General features: G+C 39.9%; 1 protein-coding gene across 1 annotated transcript in view; it reads left to right on the top strand.

Annotated features, from left to right (window-relative positions):
• The first annotated feature begins 2,944 nt into the window (after positions 1–2,944).
• CENPF (centromere protein F) overlaps positions 2,945–24,875 on the top strand; it is a 64,762-nt gene continuing 42,831 nt past the window's right edge. The window contains exons 1-7 of the mRNA XM_026509143.4: positions 2,945–3,058; positions 5,518–5,718; positions 6,946–7,142; positions 12,466–12,587; positions 12,965–13,056; positions 15,310–15,601; positions 16,741–16,943. Of these exons, the coding sequence (XP_026364928.2) occupies positions 5,557–5,718; positions 6,946–7,142; positions 12,466–12,587; positions 12,965–13,056; positions 15,310–15,601; positions 16,741–16,943 (1,068 nt within the window). The 5' untranslated portion in view covers positions 2,945–3,058; positions 5,518–5,556. The remainder of the gene's footprint in view (positions 3,059–5,517; positions 5,719–6,945; positions 7,143–12,465; positions 12,588–12,964; positions 13,057–15,309; positions 15,602–16,740; positions 16,944–24,875) is intronic.

The raw sequence follows: 24,875 nt of genomic DNA, 5'->3' as shown, positions 1-24,875 counted from the left end.
ACCTAATACTAACCACAATTGACTCTAAAACAAACACATCAAAATGACAACCTCTTCACCAGAGCCACCATCCAGATAGCGCTCCTTCGTCACAGCACCGACACTGTAGGGAGAGAGACAATCTCATAATTAGATTCATATAAAATTGAAATGGTTTAAGTCTTCATTTAGCTGAAGCATTATTATGAAATCATAAAAAATAAATTGCTGCTTCCAATAGTAGTTTGTATTGTCTTCATGACTCAGAGAGACAGCCTTCATTTACAGAAAGAACTTTTATGTTTTGGGGAGGGGGATAATTGATTAAAAGGTGAATGACAACTTACATAATCAGATCTAAAAAGGAAATGCAGTGTGATGAAAGAGGTATGATGATTGGACAGAGTGTAGCTTCAGAAAGTAGTTATTAAAGAGAAAGATTTGAGCCGTGGTAAGGGCTATGAGGAAGACTCAGGAAGGTAGGAGCAGTGGATGATTATTATTTACAAGGGCACAACTCAGAGTGGAGTTCCTGAGACACAAGAGGCTCCAGAACACAGAGCCTTTGAGTCAGAAATATGCTTCCTGTGGTTGTAGCAGGAAAAATGGATTTGGGCAAATTTATAGATGTGGGTGACAGGCCGTTGCAGGTGTTCCTGTCAGACATCTTTCATTTTCTGTCAACTGGGAGATGTAGTCATCCTTCTGAGAGCCAGAGTAGAGATAGTAGCTGGAGGAGATTAGAGAAAGTTTGGACTTGGGAGAAAGGACTGTGGAGCAGCATCGAGACCCCTGTTAGAGGTCATATATTTAAAGTGGTTCCTATTGGGGTGCCTGCGTGGCTTAGTCGGTTAAGTGTCGGATCTTGATTTCAGCTCAGATTATGATCTTGAGGTCCTGCGATCAAGCCTCACATCCAGCTCCATGCCCAGTGTGGAGCCAACTTGGGGTTCCAACTCTCCTTCTCCCTTTCTCCCACTCGTGCTTGTGTGCTCTCTTTTTCTCTCTCTAAAATAAATAAATAAATCTTTAAAAAACAAAATAAAGTGGTTCCTATCTGCACATTCCTGGGACTTTTCTCCAGCCCCATTCTGGAGCAACAGTGCTCTTAGGAAGAGTCTGAACAGGTGCATGCTTATAGGTTTGAGGAGACAGAACAGGAGGCAAGAGAGTTGAAGATACCAGCAGAAGAGTGGTTTAAGTGATGGACCCTGCAATCTAAGCCGGAGAGGAAAAGATAGAAAGACTCAAGGGCACGGATTCATAGGCAGAAAGTAGAGATAGTGGATGAATAGCCCAGAGAGAGTAGACCCGCTCAAGGAGGGAGCAGCTTTAAAAGGAGAAGTGAGGGAGTTGAAAATGACTGTCCGAAGACATCTGCATTTTGTTGGATGGGATTCACCCCCTTCAGCCCCTAAAAATAGAGGCAGGGGAAGGAAATCATAATTGAAGTCACAGAATAGCCTTCATCACACGATTCCCCTGTTCAAGAAGTCAATGTATTTCTTTACTGGTTATTATAGATGAATGTAGTACAAGGCTTGGCTACACAGTGACTCCTCAATAGGTGACTACTAAAAAATGAATAAATAAGTAGTAAATGCAATCCTTGAAAATCCCCTGTTATGTCTTCCTAGTTCTGTTTTCCTTAGGGAGCTAATAGTTGAATAATTACCCCCTAGGAAGCAATGAAGTTGTGATTAGTGTTGTGATTAGTGTTGGAGTCAAATCCCAGAACAGTCAGATGCTAGACTAATCATAGCAGTGCCCAGTAAAAGTTCTCCCTACCTACTGGCTCCCTCTTCATTTTGGGGGGATTCAAGGATAGTGGAGAACAAGGTCTTTCTCCAGATGGTAGTTTTACATCCTAAGATGGTCATTTTTTTTATCTGCAAAGTTACTAGGGAGTTACTAGAGATACAAAAATGAATCAAAACTGATTTCACTCTACAAGAATTTTCGAGACTGCTAGGAGAGACAGACAGACAGACATAAATATAATGTATACACCAATTTCTAGGAAAGATGTAGGAAATAATTATTTCTAAGGGGTGGATGAGAATAGGGAAGTTTTATGTAGAAAGTGGCATTTGAATTGGGTACTGAAAGATGAGCAGAAAAGGTAAGGAACAGTCTAGATATAGGTAACCACCTAATGAACAGTGGAGAGAGGGTTACAGAAAGCTTGGAATCTATTGAGGAGGACAACAGCATCAGAGATATATTAATTTAACAATTCAGTGTTTTGGTCCTGTCTTTAGAAGCTTATTTTTTTTAATTGAATAGGGAAATAGAACAAGTACATAAAAACACACAAAACTAGTGGGCTCCATAGTAAGGAGAGATTACATCCAGTTCTGGAAATTCTTCTGGCTGCAATGTCCTTCCTTGGAATCCAGCTAACAAGCGTTCAGACTCACCTCTTCAGAATATGATCATAGAGGACAGCAGTTAAGAGTGAGATCCTGTATGTCCTAGATTCAATTTCAAATTAGGGAGCTTCTATGTGCCTCAGCTAACTTTTAAATAAAATGGAAATACTTTCCTCAAAGAATTGTTAAGAATGACACTGGATGAAGAATGCACAGCAAGCATCATACCTCGTATCTATGTCCTAAAATAAGTAGATAGCTAGAGTGTTCGCCAGACTGCAAAATTCCGCTGGCTGTAGGCGATAGACCACACCCTCCTAATCAGCCTGCCGGGTACCGGCTTTTGCCAAAGTAGCGGTTCAAAAAGTTTTACAGCCTCTGAAAAAGCACGTGGTCTCCGCCCTCCCACAACAACAAAAAACCACTCTAACTCTAGCTTCGGCCCCAGGTGGTGAGGGCTTGATTTTTAAATCCATCCGAAAGAGCCAATCAGAGCCGGCAGTCCGAGTGCACGGAAGCCGATTGGCCCATTACTACTTACGGTGACCAATAGGCTTGGAGGATGAGTTTGGTCAGCCCCGGAAGCGGGCGAATCGAAAACCGGTGGCGGCCGCGGGCAGTTTGAATTGGAATGTGGACTGAAGCCCGCGGAGGCTGCACCGGAGCCCGACTCTCTGAGGGGTCGTCTTTCCCTCCCCGCCAGCAAGGTGAGTGTCCTGCGTGGGTCGGGGCTTCGGCGGCGGGCGTTGGCGGGGGAGGGGGCGGCTGTCTTTCTGCCCGAGGATCCTGGGCGTGGATGCCTGTGGGATCTTGCTCCCGGGCCCGGTGGGTGCAGGGGACCGCCCCCTCCCACCTGACGGGACTGGAGGATCCGCCCGGATTAGATTTTTTGGGCTGTCGGCGCCCCTCTGCTCCTCGGAGAGATGTGCTCGCACTAGTGTCCGCCCACCCTGCTCGGTCAGGAGCTCGCACTTTGGGGGATCAGTTTCTTACTCTTTAAGATACATGAATTGGAGACTAGCAGATATTTCCTAGCAGCCGTCTACGTCCAGAGCCCGTGGCTCCTTTTTGAAATTTGGACGTCGGTCCTTTGTTCATGGAGGAAATGAAAGCTTGGGTTTTGATCTGCGCGGCACGTTGGCGTGCCTATTGTTAGTTGCGAAGCATTTCTCTTGTCTTCCACATTTATTTGGACACGCTTGAGTGCCTGGCTCTGCTATGTTATGAAGACCCAGAAATAAATAAATGACGAGTCCTATCCTTGAGCTTTGTCTAGAGGAGCAGAGTCTTCACTCTTAGGCTCAGCCATGGCACTGTAGGCGGCGACTTGGGAAGCTCCTTTTAAAGGGAAAGCGTGAAAGTAGGCCTCCAGTGCTGGGGATGGGTGGTTCGGGCATAAAGAGTGCCCTCCCCATATTTAAGATAGAAAGAGCATTTTCTGCAAAATCCTCCTTGCAGGAACCTCGACACCCAGAGCTTTTCTTCACCTACCCACCCTCCTTTACACCTGCTGCTCATCTTAATCTGGAGATTTACACTTTTTGTCCTTTGCCCCGGTGGCTCCATACAGACTGTGGTTGATGCCTTAATCCGATAAAAATTAGCTTGGGTCAGGGGATTGTTTTAACCACTTCTTTATAGCTGTATTTTAGGCTTTGAAATGGAAAAGCTTTCAACTTGCTAGTTTTCCTTCGGTTTATTTTCCTCCTCTCTATCATCTTTCTAAATTGACCCTTTTAGTATTTTGTTGGTGATGGCGTCTTGACGTAATGATTTCAGTGCTTGCGGAAGTGTTTAGAACGGTTATGGTTGTGTGCCTCTGGGGTATTGTACCCCACCCCTGCTTGAGCAGGCTAGATTGGAATGGAGGGAGAAGCCTAGTGTGACAGTGTAAACTGTCCTTTGTTGGTGGAGAGGCATGAGGTTTCTTTCAGCAGTTTTTGGGCAGATGGGAGTGGAGTTTAAGATGCTGTGTTCAAAGAACTGAGATCTGGAAAAAGAAAAAAATTAAACTGACAGAGAAAACAGTGCCTTCCAAGGCTTAATATCTCAACTATGTTTTCCATGAACTTTGCTCTTTCTCTTAACTTTTGAACATCTCTTTATCATTCTTGTAATTTTATCAACTGTTTATTAGTTCTGATAAAGTTTCATTGGTACAGTCAATTGAAGCAAGACGCTAAAATGTTTGTGCACTTCATTTAGTAAAAAACAGATTCTCACCTTGCCCAAATAGCCGGAAAACGAATGCTTTTCTTTCACTGAAGTTCTAGAGGCTAATGAATAAAGAACAATTGCCATACTTTTCTCCCAGCTGTTTTAAATTTCCTAAGATGTGGCTGAGAAGGAGGTAGGCCACTTCCCTCTTGGTGCCCGAGGCTGAAATAAACAAATGAAGTGTTTTCGGGGATTAATATAATAGCTAACAGGTACCGAATGCTTATCAGGAAATACAGTACTGTTGTAAGGCTTTGGGAAGTTACCGCCATTATTATCCACACTTTACAAATGAGGAAACTGAGGCACAGAGCAGTTAAATAACATGGCCAAGGTCACATATCTTGTAGGTGGCTGAGCTGAGATTTGAATTACTGAGGCTTTACCGCAGTTTGCAGTGATTCTAGCACTAATATGGCATTCGCTCTTTGCTCATTTGTGCATTAATTCAACACATGATAACTGCTGGGAAGCGGGGGGCTGTGCCATGACAAACTATGACCAGGAGCTATGGCCAGGTTAGGGATCTCCCCAGGGAAGACTTCCCAGAGGAAGAGGGACGAAGTATGCGTGGCAATGATGTGAAGAGGGAAAGAAGAGCATTTGCAAAATAACTTATCATGAGTTTTGTTTGTTTATAGGACCTATTTCGCCTGCAACCTCCTGTTTTGTATCATGAAAACAAAGTGAGCGGTAGAAAGCAGGTAGCTAAGAAGTCAAACCTGAGAAATAGGAAAAACAGAGAGCCAGGGAAGCCACACGAGCATCTTGGGTACCTCACAATCAGAGCTGTTGGTGGTCATCTTTCAGGGGGTGGAGAAGATAGATGTTATACTTCCTGATATTTAGAAACGTGAAGCTTGGAAACTCCTTAGAGACTCCTTCGTTTCTAAGACTTTTTGGTCTCTTTTTACGACAGTAAGACTCACAGTCTGCTTATTCTTTCCAGATTATTTTTAAATGTGAATAGTGAAGAAAGGAGAGCAACATGAGCTGGGCTTTGGAAGAATGGAAGGAGGGCCTGCCTACAAGAGCTCTTCAAAAAATTCAAGAGCTGGAAGGCCAGCTGGACAAGCTGAAGAAAGAGAGGCAGCAAAGGCAGTTCCAGTTGGAGACTCTGGAGGCCGCGCTGCAGAAGCAGAAGCAGAAGGTATCACTGCAAAGCTAGCATTTAAAGTCGTTCACTCAGTATTTGGATTATTTGATCTGGGTCTGAAGTTTTGAGGAAAGGGGGTGTGCTTTCTTCGGGTGGTAATCCGCCCCTCTCCTTTTTCTCCAGGCTCTGTCCCTTGCTTCTGCTTACCTGCTAATATTGAGAGCTCCATTTTAACTCTGTTTGGGACCACACATGGGAAATTGCTTTTGGATTGCATACCAACGTGGCCAAAATTCTCTGGCTCTGAATTTGGGGGCCAATATTAGCACTCTTTGTAGTCCAGATGGATATTGCTCCCCGAGGGTGGGTTTTTCACCTTGGTATTCCCAGACTTCTCTTCTGGGCTAGGAAATGAAAACTAGAACAGTGCTCTTTCCTTCCCTTTGCATTGGCCAAAAAGGTAGTGGTACAGTCACTGCTTCTAAAACGGCTCTGCTAGTGGGAGAATTTTTACAACAACTGGCTTCAGGGACTGGACTTTCTTTTTTTTTTTTTTTTTTAAGATTTTATGTATTTCAGAGAGAGGGAGAAAGAGAGCATGAGTGGGAGGAGGAACAGAGAGATAAGTAGACTCCCCGCTGACCAGGGAGCCCAACCAGGGGCTCGATCCCAGGACCCTGAGATCATGAGCGAGCCAAAGTCAGATGCTTAACTGACTGAGCCACTCAGATGCCCCAATGGCCAGACTTTAAAATTAATTTCTAAGGAAGATTTATAGGGTTTATTTTTGATTTTGTTATACTTGAAAGGACATTAAGCCTCCCTTTCCAGGAGGGGTACATATAGCCCTGACGAAAGACAATGTAATTCATGACTTTGTAGAACTTTTCTATCTACAGGCTTCAAAGTGAGGTCATTTAAAGTGGCTGTGTTCTTGGGGTGCCTGTGGGGCCCCACCACTTAAGCATCTGACTCTTGGTTTCAGCTCAGGTCATGATCCCAGGGTTGTGAGATTGAGCCCCGGTCAGGCTCCGGACTCAACATGGAATCTGCTCGGACTTTCTCTCCTTCACCCTCTGCCCCTTTGCCCAGTGCTCGTGCTCTCTCTCAAAGAAATAAATCTTTACAAACAAATTTTTGTGTTCTTGAAGGAGCACTGACCTGTGGATTACAGCAACCACATCTCAGAATAATTAATCATGGGTGTTATGCTCAGATTTACAAATACTTGGTAAATTCACGAAGTAAGAGACCCATTTCTTTCTGCATGTTCTCCATAAGGTTGAGAATGAAAAAACCGAGGGCGCAAACCTAAAAAGGGAGAACCAAAGCTTGATGGAAATATGTGAGAATCTGGAGAAGACCAAGCAGAAAATTTCTCACGAACTTCAAGTCAAGGAGTCACAAGTGAATTTCCAAGAAGGGCAACTGAACTCCAGCAAAAAACAAATAGAAAAACTGGAACAGGAACTGAAAAGGTAATTATTTTTGAGTGGTATTAATGTGGATATTCTTTACGTGTATTCATTGGATGCTTTTATCTTTTCATTTAATGATGTAATTATATGTTGCAGTCATTTGCCCAGTGAAATAAACAATGACTTGAGGAAAATTAATTCTTCTGTACTTCAGTCCTATCATTGCATGGCTCAGTACTACGTAAATTCATTAAATGGCTTCTCGCTTATTCATTTATTCATTCAAGATATATTTATTAAGCTGCTTCGTGGGCCAGATGCTGTGTTTGTTACTGGATGATGTGGTTTAAATAATACCAAATCTCTCAACAGCGAGTACTGGAAGATGGAGGGGAGTTAAGCACGGCTAGTACTGATGGCTTATGTTTCTTTCTCTGAGTGGAAAAGCTGTTGTAGAGAATGTCAGAAGACCTAGGAACACTGAGGGCCCAGTTGAGGTTGGAGACCAGGAATTTATAGTGGGACCCATCCATAGAGTTGTATGCCTTTTTTTTTTTTTCCATTTACCATCTGGGATGTAAATGCTGAGAATGTGAATGGGAGGATGGGCTTATGGTTGTTTTTGGCCAGGGTCATGGGATGGAAGATGGTGGAATAATTGAGGTTGCTGGGAAGAGAGTGGTTAAAATCGTGTGCCGTGGAATCTAAGCTGGAGACGGAAGGAAGTGTCCTCAAGAAGAGGTTTCCATTGAGATTCCCATCTTCCATCTTAAGTGGAACCATAAGCCATAACCAGTTTGCCAGTTTAAGCAATAAAACACAGTGCTTATGACTTATTTTCCATTAAAAAATCCCCAAACAACTTGAGACATTAATCAAAATAAATCCAGTGGGACCAAAATACTGTTAGCTTATAGATGGTATCTTCTTCTTCTAACAGTGGAATTTTGTCAAAATAACAAGGAGTAATACAGGTAGAAAGCAAAGTGGACGTTAGCAGATTGTCCCATTGTTGATTCTGCTAATACACACCCAGAAATTAAAAAAAAAACAAAAACAAAAACTTTCATTTTGAAATAACTTTAGATTTATAGAAACCATTATTAACATCTTACATAAGCAAAGTGCGATAACCAAACCATAAATAAACATTGATTCAATACCATAACGAAACTATTGACCTTATTTGAATGTCACTAGTTTTTCCAGTCCTGTGTTTTCTCTGATCCAGGATTCCACATTACATTTAGTTGATACTTTCTTTCTTTTTTTTTTTTTTTAAAGATTTTATTTATTTATTCGACAGAGATAGAGACAGCCAGCAAGAGAGGGAACACAAGCAGGGGGAGTGGGAGAGGAAGAAGCAGGCTCATAGCGGAGGAGCCTGATGTGGGGCTCAATCCCATAACGCCAGGATCACGCCCCGAGCCAAAGGCAGACCCTTAACCGCTGTGCCACCCAGGCGCCCCTAGTTGATATTTTCATAGTCTCTTTCTAAGCTATGACCATTTCTTGTGTTTTGTGTCCTTGAAATTGTTGAAGAGTCCTAGTCAGCTCTTTTGTAGAATAGTCCTCAATTTAGGTTTGTCTACTGATGAGATCAGGGCTTTTCAGCAGTGGCATAGTTCACATTTGGTACTAGATAGTCCTTTGCTATGGAAGGCTGTCCTGTGCATTGTAGGACACTTGACAGCATTCCTGGCCTCTTACCCACTAGATGCCAGTAGCACCTCTCCCACCTGCATGTTTTGGTAATCAAACATGTCTCTAAGTATTGCCAAATGTCTTTTGGGAGGGTAAAGTCATCCTGGATTGAGAACCACTGGGTCAGACTGAGGTTATGAATTTTGGGTGAGAATACCGCAGAAGTGGTGATGTGCCTTTCTCAGTATATCCTATAGGGGGTACGTGCCCTACTAAGATTTTTACCCTGATTCCTTGGCTGAGATGTTGTTTGGGTTTCTCCACTGTGAAGTTACACTATTTTTCCCTTTGTAATTAATAAATATCTTGATACTAAGAAGTTTTTTTTCCCTAATGTGGCTGCAATAATCTTAATTCTACTTACTTCTCAAATATATTTTGGAAAGTTAAAACACTTTATAGTTACTCTTGTCTTCCTGTGAAGATAATTTAGGTACACAGAAATCTCTTCCTAATTTTGTTTCCTACCCACATAGGAAGGTGGCTCTCTGTAAGTTGCATGTTGGAATGATAAATAACTTCTATCTCATTGAGTTTTTTGTTTTCTTGTTTACTGTCTGCCATACCAGACTCCATGAGAACAGGGACTTGGTCAGTGTTACTGGTATACCCCGTTCACCTGGCAGGCCCTCAAATTTTATTTGTCGAATGAATAAATGAAAGATAGGTAGTTGTTCTTGGAAAACAGTTGCTAGAGAAGTAGGAAGCTTACTTTCTGAATGCCAGAATAGTTTTCTTTGAAAGCATATTTTGACTGCTGGTTTTAGAAATACTGGTTTTATTTTTATTTTTAAAGATCTTATTTATTTATTTATTTGAGAGAGAGAGAGAGAGAGAGAGAGACAGAGCAAGTGAGCAAGCAAGCTGAGGGAGGGGCAAAGAGGGAGAGAGAAAGAAAGAATCCCAAGCAGACTCCCCGTCGAATGTGAGACCCATGCAGGGCTTGATCCCATGACTCTGGGATCATGACCTGAATGGAAACCAAGAGTCGGTCTCTTAACCGGCTGAGCCACCTAGCCACCCCAGAAATACTGGTCTTAATAATTTAGACAGAAATGTTTGTATTTTTAACATTTTAGGTAAACATATTTTTATATACATGTCTATATTTTATTGCAAAGTGACATTTGGTGGCAATACTTGCAGGTATAAAGTGTCCAGAGTTGTGTGTGATACCTAGCAACTTGTAAGTGTTAACATTATTATTATTAGTTGTTATAGTTGGGGTTAGGATAGCACATTTAGTTTTAAAGTATTTTTATTGGGGCGCCTGGGTAGCGCAGTCGTTAAAGCGTCTGCCTTCGGCTCAGGGCGTGATCATGGCATTCCAGGATCGAGTCCCGCATCAGGCTCCTCTGCTGGGAGCCTGCTTCTTCCTCTCCCACTCCCCCTGCTGTGTTCCCTCTCTCACTGGCTGTCTCTCTGTCACATAAATAAATAAAATCTTAAAAAAAAAAAGTATTTTTATTATCTGTGATGTAGATATAGATGTTTATAAATGTTTATAAACTTTATAAACCTCAGACTGTAAAAACTTTATTAAGAGTTCAGTTTTCTAGAATATAAAAACTATAAACTACAAAAACTATTGAGTGTATTCAAATTCGCAAAACTAATCTTCACATGTAGGGCAGAAACTTATTTTCTCCATCAGTGGCCATTGATTAGGTTTCTGGAAGGTCTCAAACAAGTTAGGCTGAACCATTTGAAATGTTGGTCAAAAACTGTTGAGTAGGGACATCTAGGTGGCTCGGTCAGTTGGGCGTCTGCCTTCAGTTAAGGTCATGATCTCAGGGTCCTGGGATTGAGCCCCACATCAGACTCCCTGCTCAGCAGGGAACCTGTTTCTCCCTCTTCCTCTGCCTGCCACTCTCCCTGCTTGTGCTCTCTCTCTCTCTCTGTGAAATAAATAACTAAAATCTTAAAAAAAAACAAAACTGTTGAATATTGACAATCTTGTACAGTTAAACTTAGTAGAAAACAGCTTAACTTAGTGCTGTTTTGGTGGCAGTTTTTGTTTTTCTTCATAGGAAATAGGAGAAATAAAGGTTTATAGAAATAATAGGGTATAGTTTTATATTTAAAATAAATAAACTTTTTTTCTAATGAAAGGATAGGCACATTTCTAATGAAATGTGAATTTAAGAGGAAAAAGAAACACTGATTTTTCAAGGTTCTTTAAAATTCATCCCTAAAATCACCAAACTTGCTACACCTTTGGTATTCTATAGACCTGGACCATTCATCATGGTAGCTACTTGCTACATGTGGCTATTAAGTGCTTGAAATGTGGCTATTATAAATTGAGATGTGACAGGGCACCTGGGTGGCTCAGTCGGTTAAGTGTCTGCCTTCGACTCAGGTCATGACACCAGGGTCCTGGGGTTGAGCCCTGCCATCGGGTTCCCTGCTCAGCAGGGAATCTGCTTCTCCTTCTCCCTCAGCCCCTCTCCCCTGCTTGTGCACTCTCTCTCTCTAATAAAGAAAGAAAGAAAGAATCTAAATAATTCTAAATAAGTAAAGAAAATCTTTAAAAAAAAACACACACAAATTGAGATGTGCTATAAGATTGCAATGCACACCAAATTGTGAAGATTCAGTAGAAAAAAAATGTAAAATATCTCAATAATTTTAGTATTGACTATTAATTGAAATGATAGTGTTTTGGAAATACGGAGTTAAATAAAATACTAAGATTAAATGCATTTGTTTCTTGTTGCTCTTTACATGTTGGTAGAACCTTTCTATTGGACAGTGCTGTTACCTACCATAAGTTCGAATGTGATGATTTGATTTGCAGAGCAAGCCTTCTCAGCCCAGACATTGCTTTTTCCTTCCCGGACCGAGTTTGGAGCAGGGTGGAGCTAGGGCTCTGGAGCACTTTCACTCCTTGTTCTGAGCAACATGTCCATGAGAGAGAGACTGCTGCACATCGTTAGCTGTTCTATGGGTGTTCATTTCTTGTGTTGAGCTAAAATCAGAGACATTATAGACTTGTGAGAATTGAATCCTCTTAACTCAGGTTGCTTGATTCTGAAAGGTGTTCAGAACTTAAGTGATAGAAATATTCCGTACATATGTACAATATATAGCTTACTTTTCCCATTTCTTTGTGACTGTTTCCAGCCCTGTCTTCTCTAAATGCACTATGTTAACTTGATTTTTGTGTCTGTGTTTTTAAAATGTCATGAAATATGTGGCAAGTCTATGTTTTTGGAATGCCTTAATATCACAAGTGATGTCATTCAGGTTTGTGATTTGAGCCCGTGCTTCAGTGACACTAGCATCTGTTTCTGAAATTCTGGGTTTTTTTTGTTTTTGTTTTTAAATATTCCTGTGTCTTTCTTTGGCTTGGAGTATAAAATTGGCTCAGAACATATCCCTAGCCTCCCAACTCGAAAACCATATTGTCATTACAGATCTTCATTGTAACCTTTATAACATTGTAATTGTTGGCTGTTTCCCCAACCAGACTGAGTTCCTTTGAAGAGGGGAGACTGAGTTTAGGTCTGTCCCATAAGTTAGCTCTTATTAAATGTCTGTTGGACCAATGAAGTGGTAAGAATTCTTAGAGGGTGGAGTTTTTGTAAGTTTATTACCCTCTGGGAACAGGGTGGGGGGTGCTGGCATTCGGTAGCATTTGCTCTGATTTGCTTCCTCTTGGGTCCTTTTCTAACAGGTGTAAATCTGAACTTGAGAGAAGCCAACAAGCCGCACAGGCTGCAGATGTCTCTGTGTATTCATCCAGCACACCACAAAAAATCTTTGCAACTCCACTAACCCCAAGTCAATATTATAGTGGTAAGGATTTTTTCCTTTCATAGCTCCTTTACTGGGATTTTAATCCGGTCAAAGAAATCAATTAACTCATCTTTGAATTCAACTTTTAAGTTGGGCATTTAAAAAAAAAACCAACCTTTTAATTTGGGCATGAATGGGCTACATACCCATTTGTGTATCTGTATCTGAGCTTCCAGGTTAAGCCTTTAAACTTTTCATTTTATCCTGTAGTGTGTTTTAAAAATAATTCAGGTTCAGAATATTCCAACCCAGCATCTGTTTACTTAGTGTACCACAGTATTCATTTCTAGACCTTTGTAATGAATGATTCCTGATCTGTGAATTCCTTCATGAAATCAATGACCGAAGTAAAACTGTGTCTCATTGTCTTTGTTTAGGTTCCAAGTATGAAGATCTAAAAGAAAAATATAATAAAGAGGTTGAAGAACGAAAAAGATTAGAGGCAGAGGTTAAAGCCTTGCAGGCTAAAGTAAGTTAATTATGGGCCTTATAATAGAGTGTGCTATTGAAGAAGTACTTTGATATATAGGAGTCCAAGGTTGGAGAAACATCTGGTTCGTGTAGAGCTTGGCACATTTTTCTTACCTTGAGAAGATAAAGTTCCTGGCTGATTACATTAGTTATAATTACTTTTTGGTTTTAAAAGCAAGTAGGAGTAAAAAAATAGTGTGGGGAGATCAGTTTATCCCTAAGCATTAGATGTTCATCAAATTCTACCGAGACTGTAGCCACATAGTTATTTCCCTGTTGAGATCTAACGGTAAGGAGAGGGTAGGACCAGGGTCATTCCAGACACTCACTGGCTGGCTTTATCACCTAGAGGCCATTGATTGCTTCCCGTTCAGTCCTTACTGATTGCCGCAAGAGACATGGGGTTTGAACGTCATTATTCATGAAATGTTTATTTAGAGGAGAACATTATCAAGATAATCTCCCCAGGGGCACCTGGGTGGCTCAGTCCTTAAGCGTCTGCCCTCGGCTCGGGGCGTGATCCCAGAGATCCGGGATCGAGCCCCGCATCCGGCTCCCTGCGCCACTGGGAGCCTGCTTCTTCCTCTCCCACTCCCCCTGCTTGTGTTCCCTCTCTCACTGGCTGTCTCTCTCTCTGTCAAATAAATAAAGTCTTTAAAAAAAAAAAAAAGATAATCTCCCCAGTTCTGTTAAATAAGTTGCTGGAGAGGGTTTTAAACTCCATTTTGGTATGGGTAAATAGGCAGAGAGGTGGGCGAAGAGGTTTGTTTAATGTCAGCAAAAGAAACAAAATGCAGGTTTTGGAAACCCCTGCTTCTAGTTTAGGGACCGACCCTAAATATACCTGCTATCTGTAGAATTTACCCTTACCATTTCTGCTTCTGTGATGTTATTTGCTAAAAAAAGTGGGGGGAGGGGGGACAACAACATAAATCCCAGTTTTGCACTTAATGTTGTATTTCTGTTAACCATAAGAACTCGCTGAGATGGGACAATTCAAACAGTTTAAGGCTGGATTTATAAGTAGATAACTTACATACTGAGGATCACAAAGTACCTATGAGAGCTTTAACACTTTAAATTATTCTCATGCCTTTAACCCTTGTTTGGAAGTCACCAGGATTCTGATATGTAGCAAAGGTATTACTTCTCATGGTGAATAAAAATTAACAGTAATTCTCTGGTTTGTCTTAGAAATATCATGTACTTTGTGATCCAGTCCAGTCATTGGTGCCCACTTTTGCTCCTGGCTTTGATTCTCAGAGATTTTTTTGGTGGAGAAATTTGATTCTCTGCAAACACAAACCTCTCCGTGTGGCAAGAAAAGCTTTTGCTATAAAAAATTTAATGCACCATCTATAGCCATGTCTCGATATTTGTCAGAATGGAGGTAGACGGGCGCCTGGGTGGCGCAGTCGTTAAGCGTCTGCCTTCGGCTCAGGGCGTGATCCCGGCATTCGGGGATCGAGCCCCACATCAGGCTCCTCTGCTGGGAGCCTGCTTCTTCCTCTCCCACTCCTCTTGTTTGGGTTCCCTCTCTCACTGGCTGTCTGTCTCTGTCAAATAAATAAAATCTTAAAAAAAAAAAAAAAGAATGGAGGTAGAGAGAAGAACAAAAGAAGGAGATAAGGGGGGTTTATTTGATGAGCACTGAGAAATACATAGACTTGTTGGATCATTGTATACCTGAAACTAATAGGACACTGTATGTTAACTATTTGGAATTAAAAAAATAAAGAATTCAAAGCAGTAGCAAATCCCCAAATGTGTGTTATATAACATAAAACACCTTATATGACATTTTTTGGGAATGGTATGGTGGAAAGTGAGATTCTTGAAAGAGTTCTTCAGGTTAATATTTAATTTTGATCCTCTTTATGCAAAGCTGAGGGGGTGGTGACCAAGGACAGGCAAAGGACACCAAATTTCAGAACTCAAAATGGTAGTGAATATTCACTTGTATTTAACGGAGTATATAAGGAATGCAGAATAGATATAAACACTGAGCCCATTTTAATAGATTGGGACTCAAATGGTACTGGCTTAAGTCTTCAATGCTGAAATCTAACCATTAGACAGTTCCTGCCCTGGATATTGGGACCTAATGGTTCCCTTGACTTGATGAACATTCTTTCTTGGTATGCAGTGGAAGTGGTAACTTCTTGGCATTATGTCTTATGTTCTACCTGAAAATAAATAGCCTTGAATATTGAGATGTTTAAAGGGCTCTAAAGAGTTTCTATCTTTACAGAAAGCGAGTCAGGCTATTCCCCAAAGCACAATGAATCACCGGGACATTGCACGACATCAGGCTTCCTCATCTGTGTTCTCATGGCAACAAGAAAAGACCCCAACTCGGCTTTCACTGAATGCACTAAAAACTCCGATTAGGAGAGATTTCTCTGCATCTCACTTTTCTGGGGAACAAGAGGTGACTCCGAGTAGATCAACTTTGCAAACAGGGAAAAGAGATGCTAATAGCAGTTTCTGTGATAATTCAAGCAATTCTCATCTTTTGGACCAATTAAAAGCCCAGAATCAAGGTAACTTTTTGAGCTAAATTAAATTGAAATTAAATTTTCCTGAGATAATTTCTGAGGTGATTCCAGACGTTCTTAGTCCCAAAAGGTGCTTGTGTGTTTTGTCAGACACATCAAAGCTCAACATCTTAATCTGGTGATGGGAAACACTGTTTTTGGGATAAAAGATACCACAGTTTTGTAATGTCCTTTCATTTGTACTAAAAAGCTGGTGCCCTGAAGCCTACAAAAGTAGTCTGAGTGGCTTTGTCTTTCCAGAAGTAGGGTGAATAGGTCAGTTACAGTTGTCACGCACCCACGCTTCTCCTTTGGCTTCTTTCGTGGCCCATGGACCAAGCCTGGGGTCTGGCCAGCGTTGGCCAGAGGTGTGGCATGTGTCTGCGGGGCAGCTTTGCTCTGCACTGCCAGGTTGTCCATATGGGAGCAAACCTGTGACCTTGGCTGGGGTACCACACCACAGCTAACAACCAAGGGCACCAGGTGGTTTGGCATCTACTCTGCAGACGACGATAATTTCCAGTGCTATGATCTATTGAAAATCACCGTCGGTGTTCACCGGTGAGAACTGTCATGCTGCCAGTGCCGTTGGAACTGGTATTGTGTATATGTAGGAAAAAAAATGAAAAGAATTATTGTTAATTTTGGCAGTATAGGAGGTTCACACTGTCTTGGTCTTTATTGGAGGTGAAGTTACCAGAGAATACAGGAGGGTGAATTTTGCACTGCTTAGCACTCATTTGCATTGATATGGACACAAAACACATATTAGTTTGCCAGTGTATAAAAGCAAGTGGTAATTTTAACGTGGGGTATGATATGGGATGCACTTTTTGCAGCCTCAGTAAGATACTCCTCATGATTTTAGAAAACCATTTTCTTTCCCAAGTTTCTCTGAAAACATTAGGAAGTTTGTTTCTCCTGCTTCCTATGGGATATTTGAATACAAATGACAATAGAGACTAATTATTTGAATTAAATCCAGTTAAAGTAGCTTCCGTGTTAAGTGTGAATTGATTTATATTTGTCCCACCAGAGATTTCAGAGCAGAGTAGTAACATAAATGATACATTCTGAATTGAGTTGTAAATTTTTTTGAAAAATATATATTAATTCAAGTGTGGGTTTTTTCTTTGTGATTTAAGAGCTAAGGAACAAGATTAGTGATTTGGAACTACATCTGCAAGGACAAGAAAAAGAAATGAAAGGCCAAGCGAATAAATGTCAAGAACTCCAACTCCAACTGGAGAAAGCAAAAGCAGAATTAATTGAAAAAGAGAAAGCCCTGAATAAAAGTAGGGATGAACTGGTGAGATCGACAGCACAGTATGACCAGGCATCAGCCAAGGTACTGGACTTTTCATGAGTTGTTGAAAGACTACATTTCATCATACAGGTCTTTGGAAATTCTTTTCATACAATACTTTAACACTTAAATTTATGAAATAAATGTTAGCGATGAACCTCATTAGTACATACTAGGCAGTATTGGTGCAGCTGAACTAGTAAGTTCTTTTAGAGTTGGGTAGATGTGGGGTCAAATCTGGACTGCATGTTTTCCAGGCAGAGTGACTTGGGCAAGTCACTGATCTCTTGTCCATCTAAGAGGCTGGGGAAGAATAAATATTATGTATGTATGGCACTTGACACATACAAAAGGCGACTAAGTAATGGAGCTTTAAAAGAAGCAGGGACGGCTGGGTGGCTCAGTTGGTTAAACAGCTGCCTTCTGTTCAGGTCATGATCCCAGGGTCCTGAGATCGAGTCCCACATTGGGCTCCCTGCTTAGTGGAGAGTCTGCTTTTCCCTCTGCCTGTCGCTCCCTGTGCTTATGCTCTCTCTCTCTGTCTGATAAATAAATAAAATCCTGAGAGAGAGAGAGAGAGAAAGAAAGAAACAAACAAACAAAGAAAGAAAATGTGAGACTTTAAGAAGTAGTCAAGAGGGCAGACTATCTGGTAGAGTCAAGAATTTTTGAGGTTTACACTGAGAACCTTGCAGAATTAATCCTGTTAGACGCTTGTCTGATGTGGGCCTAAGAAATCTACTTTTAATAAACTCTAGATATTTCTAAGGCAGTAGGTAAGAACCACTATAGTAGGTAGACTTATATCTCCTGTTTGCCTCTTGAGGGCAGGTTCTTTTTTTTTTTTATTTTTTTTTATTTTTTATTTTAAAGTAATTGTAGATTCACATGTAATCGTACAAAATAATAGCTTGTTAATATGGTGGGTTACATTCACTGCTTTTCAAATATTTCAACAAGCTTTGTATCCTTGGAATAAACCCTACACTACCGTGGTATAGAATTCTTTTTATATATTTCTGGATTTTATTTTATTTACTTATTTTTTTTAAGATTTTATTTATTTATTTGAGAGAGAGAGAGACAGCCAGCGAGAGAGGGAACACAAGCAGGGGGAGTGAGAGAGGAAGAAGGAGGCTCCCAGCAGAGGATCCTGATGCAGGGCTCGATCCCAGAACACTGGGATCACACCCTGAGCAGAAGGCAGATGCTTAACAACTGAGCCACCCAGGCGCCCCTGGTTTTTATTTGCTAATAAATTTTGAGGATTTTTGTGTCTAGAATCAGGAGAGATATTGGTCAGCTGTTTTCTATTTTTCTGGCTTTAGTGTTTGTATCAGAGGTCATACTAGCTTCATAAAATGAATTGGGAACCATTCCCACCATTCTGTTTTTTGGAAGAGATTGTGTAGAATCAGTGTTATTTCTTCTTTATGTGTTTGATGGAATTCTCCATGAAACCATCTGGTCCTGGAGATTTTTTGGGGGGAGTTTTAAAATTACAAATTTAAGGGGGACCTGGGTGGCACAGTTGATCGAATGTCTGACTCTTGGTTTCGGCTCAGGTCATGATTGCATGGGTCACGAGATCAAACCCCACATTGGGCTCTGCACTCAGTGTGGAGTCTGCTTGAGATTCTCTTCCTCTCCTTCTGCTTCTCCTGCTCATGCACTCTCTCTCTCGCTCTCAAATATGTAAGTCTTTAAAAAATTACAAATTTAATTTTTAAAATATGTAGCTATTAAAATTATTTATGTCATACTGGATGAGTTGGAATAGCTTGTGTTTTTAGAGGAAATGGTCCATTTTATCCAAATTTTTAAACTTAAAAATGTAGCTATTTGTAGTATTTTCTTTTGATATTGTTAGGTCAGGTGATATTCTCTGTTTCTGATATTTCTGTCATTTTCTCTTTGTCAGTCTTGCTAGAGATGTGTCAATTTTGTCAGTTGTTAATAACAATAAAATTTGTCAATTTGTTGATCTTTTATTGATCTTTCCAAAGAATCAGCTCTTTGGTTCATTTATTTTCTTTTTTCAACCTTATGTATCTTTGCTCTGTTATTTCCCTCTGCTTGCTTTAGGTTTATTTTGCTCTTCTTTTTCTAGGTTGTTGAGGTGGGGAGCTTAGATGATTGATTTGAGAATTTTCTTTTTCAGTGTAGGCATTTAAAGCTATAAATTTCCCTCAGTACTTCTTTAGCTGTGTCCCACAAATTTTGATACATTGACCGGAATAAGAATAAAAATACAAGATATTTTTAGAACACTTTGCTTGAGACTTCCTCTTTATCCCATGGCCTACTTAGAAATACCTTGTTAAATTTCCAAGTGTTTGGAAATTTTCTTCTTTCTGTTATTGAATTCCATTCTGTTCAGGGAACATAGTCTATGATTTCAATTCTTCTAAGTTTGTTGAGGCTTATTTTATGGCCTAAGATGATGTTCTATCTTGGTATATGTTTCAAGGGCACCTGGGGGGGGGGGAGTATATTCTGTTAGTGGGTGAAGTGTTTTAAAATTATCCTTAGCCCCAAATTATCTGTTGGTTGATGGTGTTGTTGAATTCTTCTATATTTTTGCTCATTTCCTATCAGTTGTTGAAAGAACGATGGTGAGAGTCTTCCATGATTGTTGATTTACCTATTTCTCCTGTCAGTTTTAAGTTTTCACCTCACGTATTTTATATCTTTGTTGTTTGGTGCATACACATTTAGGATTGCTATGTCTTCTTGGCAGATTGACCTTTATCATTATATAATAGCCCTCACTGTCTCTGGAAATTTTCTTTATTCTTGAGTCTACTCTTTCTGATTTTAACTTAGCCACTCCAGGTTTCCTTCAGTGTTTGCATGATGTATTTCCTTCTGTCTTTTGACTTTCAGCCTATCTTTTTATTATATTTGAAGTGAATTTTGTATAGACTGCAAATAGTTGGGTATATTTTTAAATTCACTTTTCCACCATCTGTCTTTTAATTGCATGTTTAGGCCATTTACATTTAATGTAATTATTGACTGGTCATGGTTTAAAACTGCCGTCTTATTTTTTGTTTTCTATTTCTTTTCGTTTTTCATTTTGTTGTTTCCTGTGGGTTACTCAAACATTTTGTAGAATTCCATTTTAATATCTAGTGTTTTTCGGTTTCTTTCTTTCTTTCTTTCTTTCTTTCTTTCTTTCTTTCTTTCTTTCTTTTCTTCTTTATACTTTTTTTTTTTTTTTTTTTAGTAACATATAATGTATTATTTGTTTCAGGGGTACAGGTCTGTGATTCATTAGTCTTACACAATTCACGGCACTCACCATAGCACATACCCTCCCCAATGTCCATCACCCAACCACCCCATCCTTCCCACCCTCCTCCACTCCAGCAACCCTCAGTTTGTTTCCTGAGATTAAGAGTCTCTTATGGTTTTTCTCCCTCTCTGGTTTTGTCTTATTTCATTTTTTCCTTTCTTTCCCTATGATCCTCTACCTTGTTTCTCAAATTTCACATATCAGTGAGATCATATGATAATTGTCTTTCTCTGACTTATTTTGTTTAGTATAATACCTTCTAGTTCCGTCCACGTCATTGCAAGTAGCAAGATTTCATCTTGGGTTTTCCACATAAGTATCGTATCGTCTTCAAAGAGTGAGTTTGACTTCTTTGCCAATTCGGATGCCTTTTATTTCTTTTTGTTGTCTGATTGCTGAGGCTAGGACTTCTAGTACTATGTTGAATAGCAGTGGTGATGGTGGACATCCCTGATGTGTTCCTGACCTTAGGGGAAACGCTCTCAGTTTTTCCCCATTGAGAATGATATTCACTGTGGGTTTTTCATAGATGGCTTTTATGATATTGAGGTATGTACCCTCTATCCCTACACTGTGAAAAGTTTTAATCAAGAAAGGATGCTGTATTTTGTCAAATGCTTTTTCTGCATCTATTGAGAATATCATGTTCTTGTTCTTTCTTTTATTAAAATGTAGTGTATCACATTGATTGATTTGTGGATGTTTAACCCCTTGCAGCCCAGGAATAAATCCTACTTGGTCGTGGTGAATAATCCTTTTAATGTACTGTTGGATCCTATTGGCTAGTGTTTTGGTGAGAATTTTTGCATCCACGTTCATCAGGGATATTGGTCTGTAATTCTCCTTTTTGTTGGGATCTTTGGTTTTGGGATCAGGGTAATGCTGGCCTCATAGAATGAGTTTGGAAGTTTTCCTTCCATTTCTATTTTTTTGGAACAGTTTCAGAAGAATAAGTAGTAATTCTTTAAATGTTTGGTAGAATTCCCCTTGGAAGCCATCTGGCCCTGGGCTTTTGTTTGTTGGGAGATTTTTGATTACTGCTTCAATTTCCTCCTGGTTATGGGTCTGTTCAGGTTTTCTATTTCTCCCTGGTTCGGTTTGGTAGTTTATACGTCTCTGAGAATGCATCCATGTCTTCCAGATTGTCTAATTTGTTGTCATATAGTTGCTCATAATATGTTCTTGTAATTGTTAGTATTTCTTTGATGTTGGTTGTGATCTTTCTCTGTCATGTGATCTCTTTCATTCATGGTTTTATTTATTTGAGTCCTTTCTCTTTTCTTTTTGATAAGTCTGGACAGGGGTTTATCGATCTCATTAATTCTTTCAAAGAACGAACTAGTTTTGTTGATCTGTTCTACTGTTCTTTTGGTTTCTATTTCATTGATTTCTGCTCTGATCTTTATTATTTCTCTTCTCCTGCTGGATTTAGGCTTTATTTGCTGTTCTTTCTCCAGCTCCTTTAGGTGTAGGGTTAGGTTGAGTATTTGAGACTTTTCTTGTTTCTTGAGAAAGGCCTGTATTGCTATATTCTTTCCTCTTAGGACCATCTTTGCTGCATCCCAAAGATTTTGAACAATTGTGTTTTCATTTTCATTTGTTTCCATGAATTTTTAAAAGTCTTCTTTAATTTTTCTGGTTGACCCATTCATTTTTTAGTAGGATGCTCTTTAGCCTCCATGTATATGAGTTCTTTCCAACTTTCCTCTTGTGATTGAGTTCGAGTTTCAAAGCATTGTGGTCTGAAAATACACAGGGAATGATCCCAATCTTTTGGTACCTGTTGAGACCTGATTTGTGACCCAGGGTGTGATCTATTCTGGAGAATGTTCCATGTGCACTAGAGAAGAATGTGTATTCTGTTGGTTTGGGATGGAATGTTCTGACTGTATCTGTGAAGTCCATCTGGCCCAGTGTGTCATTTAAAGCCCTGATTTCCTTGTTGATATTTTGCTTAGATGATCTGTCCAATTCAGTGAGTGGGTGTTAAAGTCCCCTACTATTATTGTATTATTGTCAATGTGTTTCTTTGATTTTGTTATTAATTGGCTTATTTAATTGGCAGCTCCCATGTTAGGGGCATAAATATTTACAATTGTTAGATCTTCTTGTTGGATAAACCCTTTAAGTATGATACAGTGTCCTTCCTCATCTCTTATTATAGTCTTTGGTTTAAAATCTAATTTGTCTGATATAAGGATTGCCACCCCAGCTTTCTTTTGATGTCCATCAGCATGGTAAATGGTTTTCCACCCCCTCACTTTAAATCTGGAGGTGTCTTTGGGTCTAAAATGAATCTCTTGCAGACAGCATATCAATGGGTCTTGTTTTTTTAATCCAATCTGATACCCTGTGTCTTTTGATTGGGGCATTTAGCCCATTTACATTCAGGGTAACTATTGAAAGATACAAATTTAGTGACATTATATTGCCTGTAGGGTGACTGTTACTGTATATTGTCTCTGTTTCTTTCTGGTCTATGTTACTTTTAGGCTCTCTCTTTGCTTAGAGGACCCCTTTCAATATTTCTTTGTAGGGCTGGTTTGGTGATCAAAATTCTTTTAGTTTCTGTTTGTCTTGGAAGCTTTTTATCTCTCCTTCTATTTTCAGTGGCAGCCTAGCTGGATATAGTATTCTTTGCTGCATCTTGTTTGGTGCCCTGAATATATCATGCCAGTCCTTTCTGGCCTGCCAGGTCTCTGTGGATAGGTCTGCTCCCAATCTGATGTTTTTACTATTGTAGGTTACAGACCTCTTGTCCTGAGCTGCTTTCAGGATTTTCTCTTTGTCTCTGAGATTTGTAAGTTTTACTATTAGATGTTGGGGTGTTGACCTATTTTTTATTTTTGAGGGGGGGTTCTCTGTGCCTCCTGGATTTTGATACCTGTTTCCTTCCCCAAATTAGGGAAGTTCTCTGCTATAATTTGCTTCAATATACCTTCTGCCCTCTCTTTCTCTTTCCTTTTCTTCTGGGATCCCAATTATTCTAATATTGTTTTGCTTTATGGTATCACTTATCTCTCGAATTCTCGCCTCGTGATCCAGCAGTTGTTTATCTCTCTTTTTCTCAGCTTCTTTATTCTCCAGCATTTGGGATTCTATATCACTAATTCTCTCTTCCACTTCATTTATCCTAGCAGTTAGAGCCTCCATTTTTTTATTGCACCTCATTAATAGCCTTTTTGATTTCGACTTGGCTAGATTTTATTTCTCCAGAAAGAGATTCTTTAGTTATCTTCTATGCTTTTTTCAAGCCCAGCTAGCATCTTTATAATTGTCATTCCGAACTCTAGTTCCGACATCTTACTAATGTCCATGTTGGTTAGGTCCCTGGCAGTCGGTACTGCATTTTGTTCTCTTTTTTTTTGAGATGAGTTTTTCCATTTTGTCATTTTGTCCCGAGAAGAATAGATGAACAAGAGAACAAAATGCTAAAAGGGTAACGACCCCAGAAAAATATACACTAAACAAATCAGAAGAGACCCGAAAGCAGGGGGAAAAGACAAAAAAAAAAAAAAAAAAAATATATATATATATATATATATATATATATATATATCATCAGACTGGTGAATAGAACAGAGGACACACACTAGATTTTGAGTGTATTTTGGCCTGTTAGAAGAAACTGCCTCCCAAAATTTTAGAGAAAGAAAAACTTATATATATATATATACACACAAAAATAAGGGTAAAATACACTGTAAGGATGAATATGACTGTAAAAATGAAAATTAAAAAAGATTTTAAAAGAATTGATAAGTTGATTGAAAAAAAAAAGAAAAATTAAAAAAAAAGAATGTGATCAGGCAGGTGAATAGAATAAAGCCATACACTAGATTTTGAGTGTATTTTGGTCTGTTAGAAGAAACTGCATCCCAAAATTTTAAAGAAAGAAAAGCTTATATATATATATACACACAAAAAATACAGCTAAATACAATGAAGGGATAGCATATGAGTGTAAAAATGAAAATTAAAAAAGATTTTTAAAAAGGAATTGATAAGAAGTTGGTTGAACAAGGAAAGAAGAAAAATTAAAAAAAAAAAGAAATAGAAAAAGAAAAATAAAGAAAATTTTAAAAATTAACTTTGAAAGACAAGAATCATGGGGAAAAAAGCCATGAATTCTCTGTGCTGTATTCCCCTAGCGCTGGAGTTTTGCAGTTTTCGTTAATCAGTGAACTTGGTCTTGGCTGCATGTTCTTGCTGATCTTCTGGGGGAGGCACCTGTTGCATTGAGTCTCAGGTGTCTTTGCCCCAGGTGGAATTGCACCACCCTTGCCAGGGGCCAGGCTAAGTCATCTGCTTGGGTTTGCTTTCGGTAGCTTTTGTTCCCTGAAGGCTTCCTGCACAGCTTTAGAGGATGAGAATGTAAATGGCGGCCTCTCAATCTCTAGCCCTGGAGGAGCTGAGAGCTGGGGGTGGGGAGCCCTCCTCAGTGAGCTCTCAGAGAAAAGCAGTCACTCACTCTGGTCTCCCGGGTCTCTGTCCTCACTCCGCGCTCATCCGGCCTGTGACTGTTTCTATCTCTGGCACACGGCCCCATTTGGAGTCTCCAAACCCAGTAGATTCCTGCGTCACACTCCGGTGCTGCACCTCGGGGAGGAAGGGGAGTCTCCCTTGATCTGCTGCTTGTTGGGCCCCGGCTCCAAGAGCAGTGGCCCGACTGTGCT

This window comes from Ursus arctos, unplaced genomic scaffold (genome assembly GCF_023065955.2).
Source record: "Ursus arctos isolate Adak ecotype North America unplaced genomic scaffold, UrsArc2.0 scaffold_2, whole genome shotgun sequence".
Classification (NCBI taxonomy): Eukaryota; Metazoa; Chordata; class Mammalia; order Carnivora; family Ursidae; genus Ursus; species Ursus arctos.
This window is presented reverse-complemented; position numbering and strand designations above follow the sequence as displayed.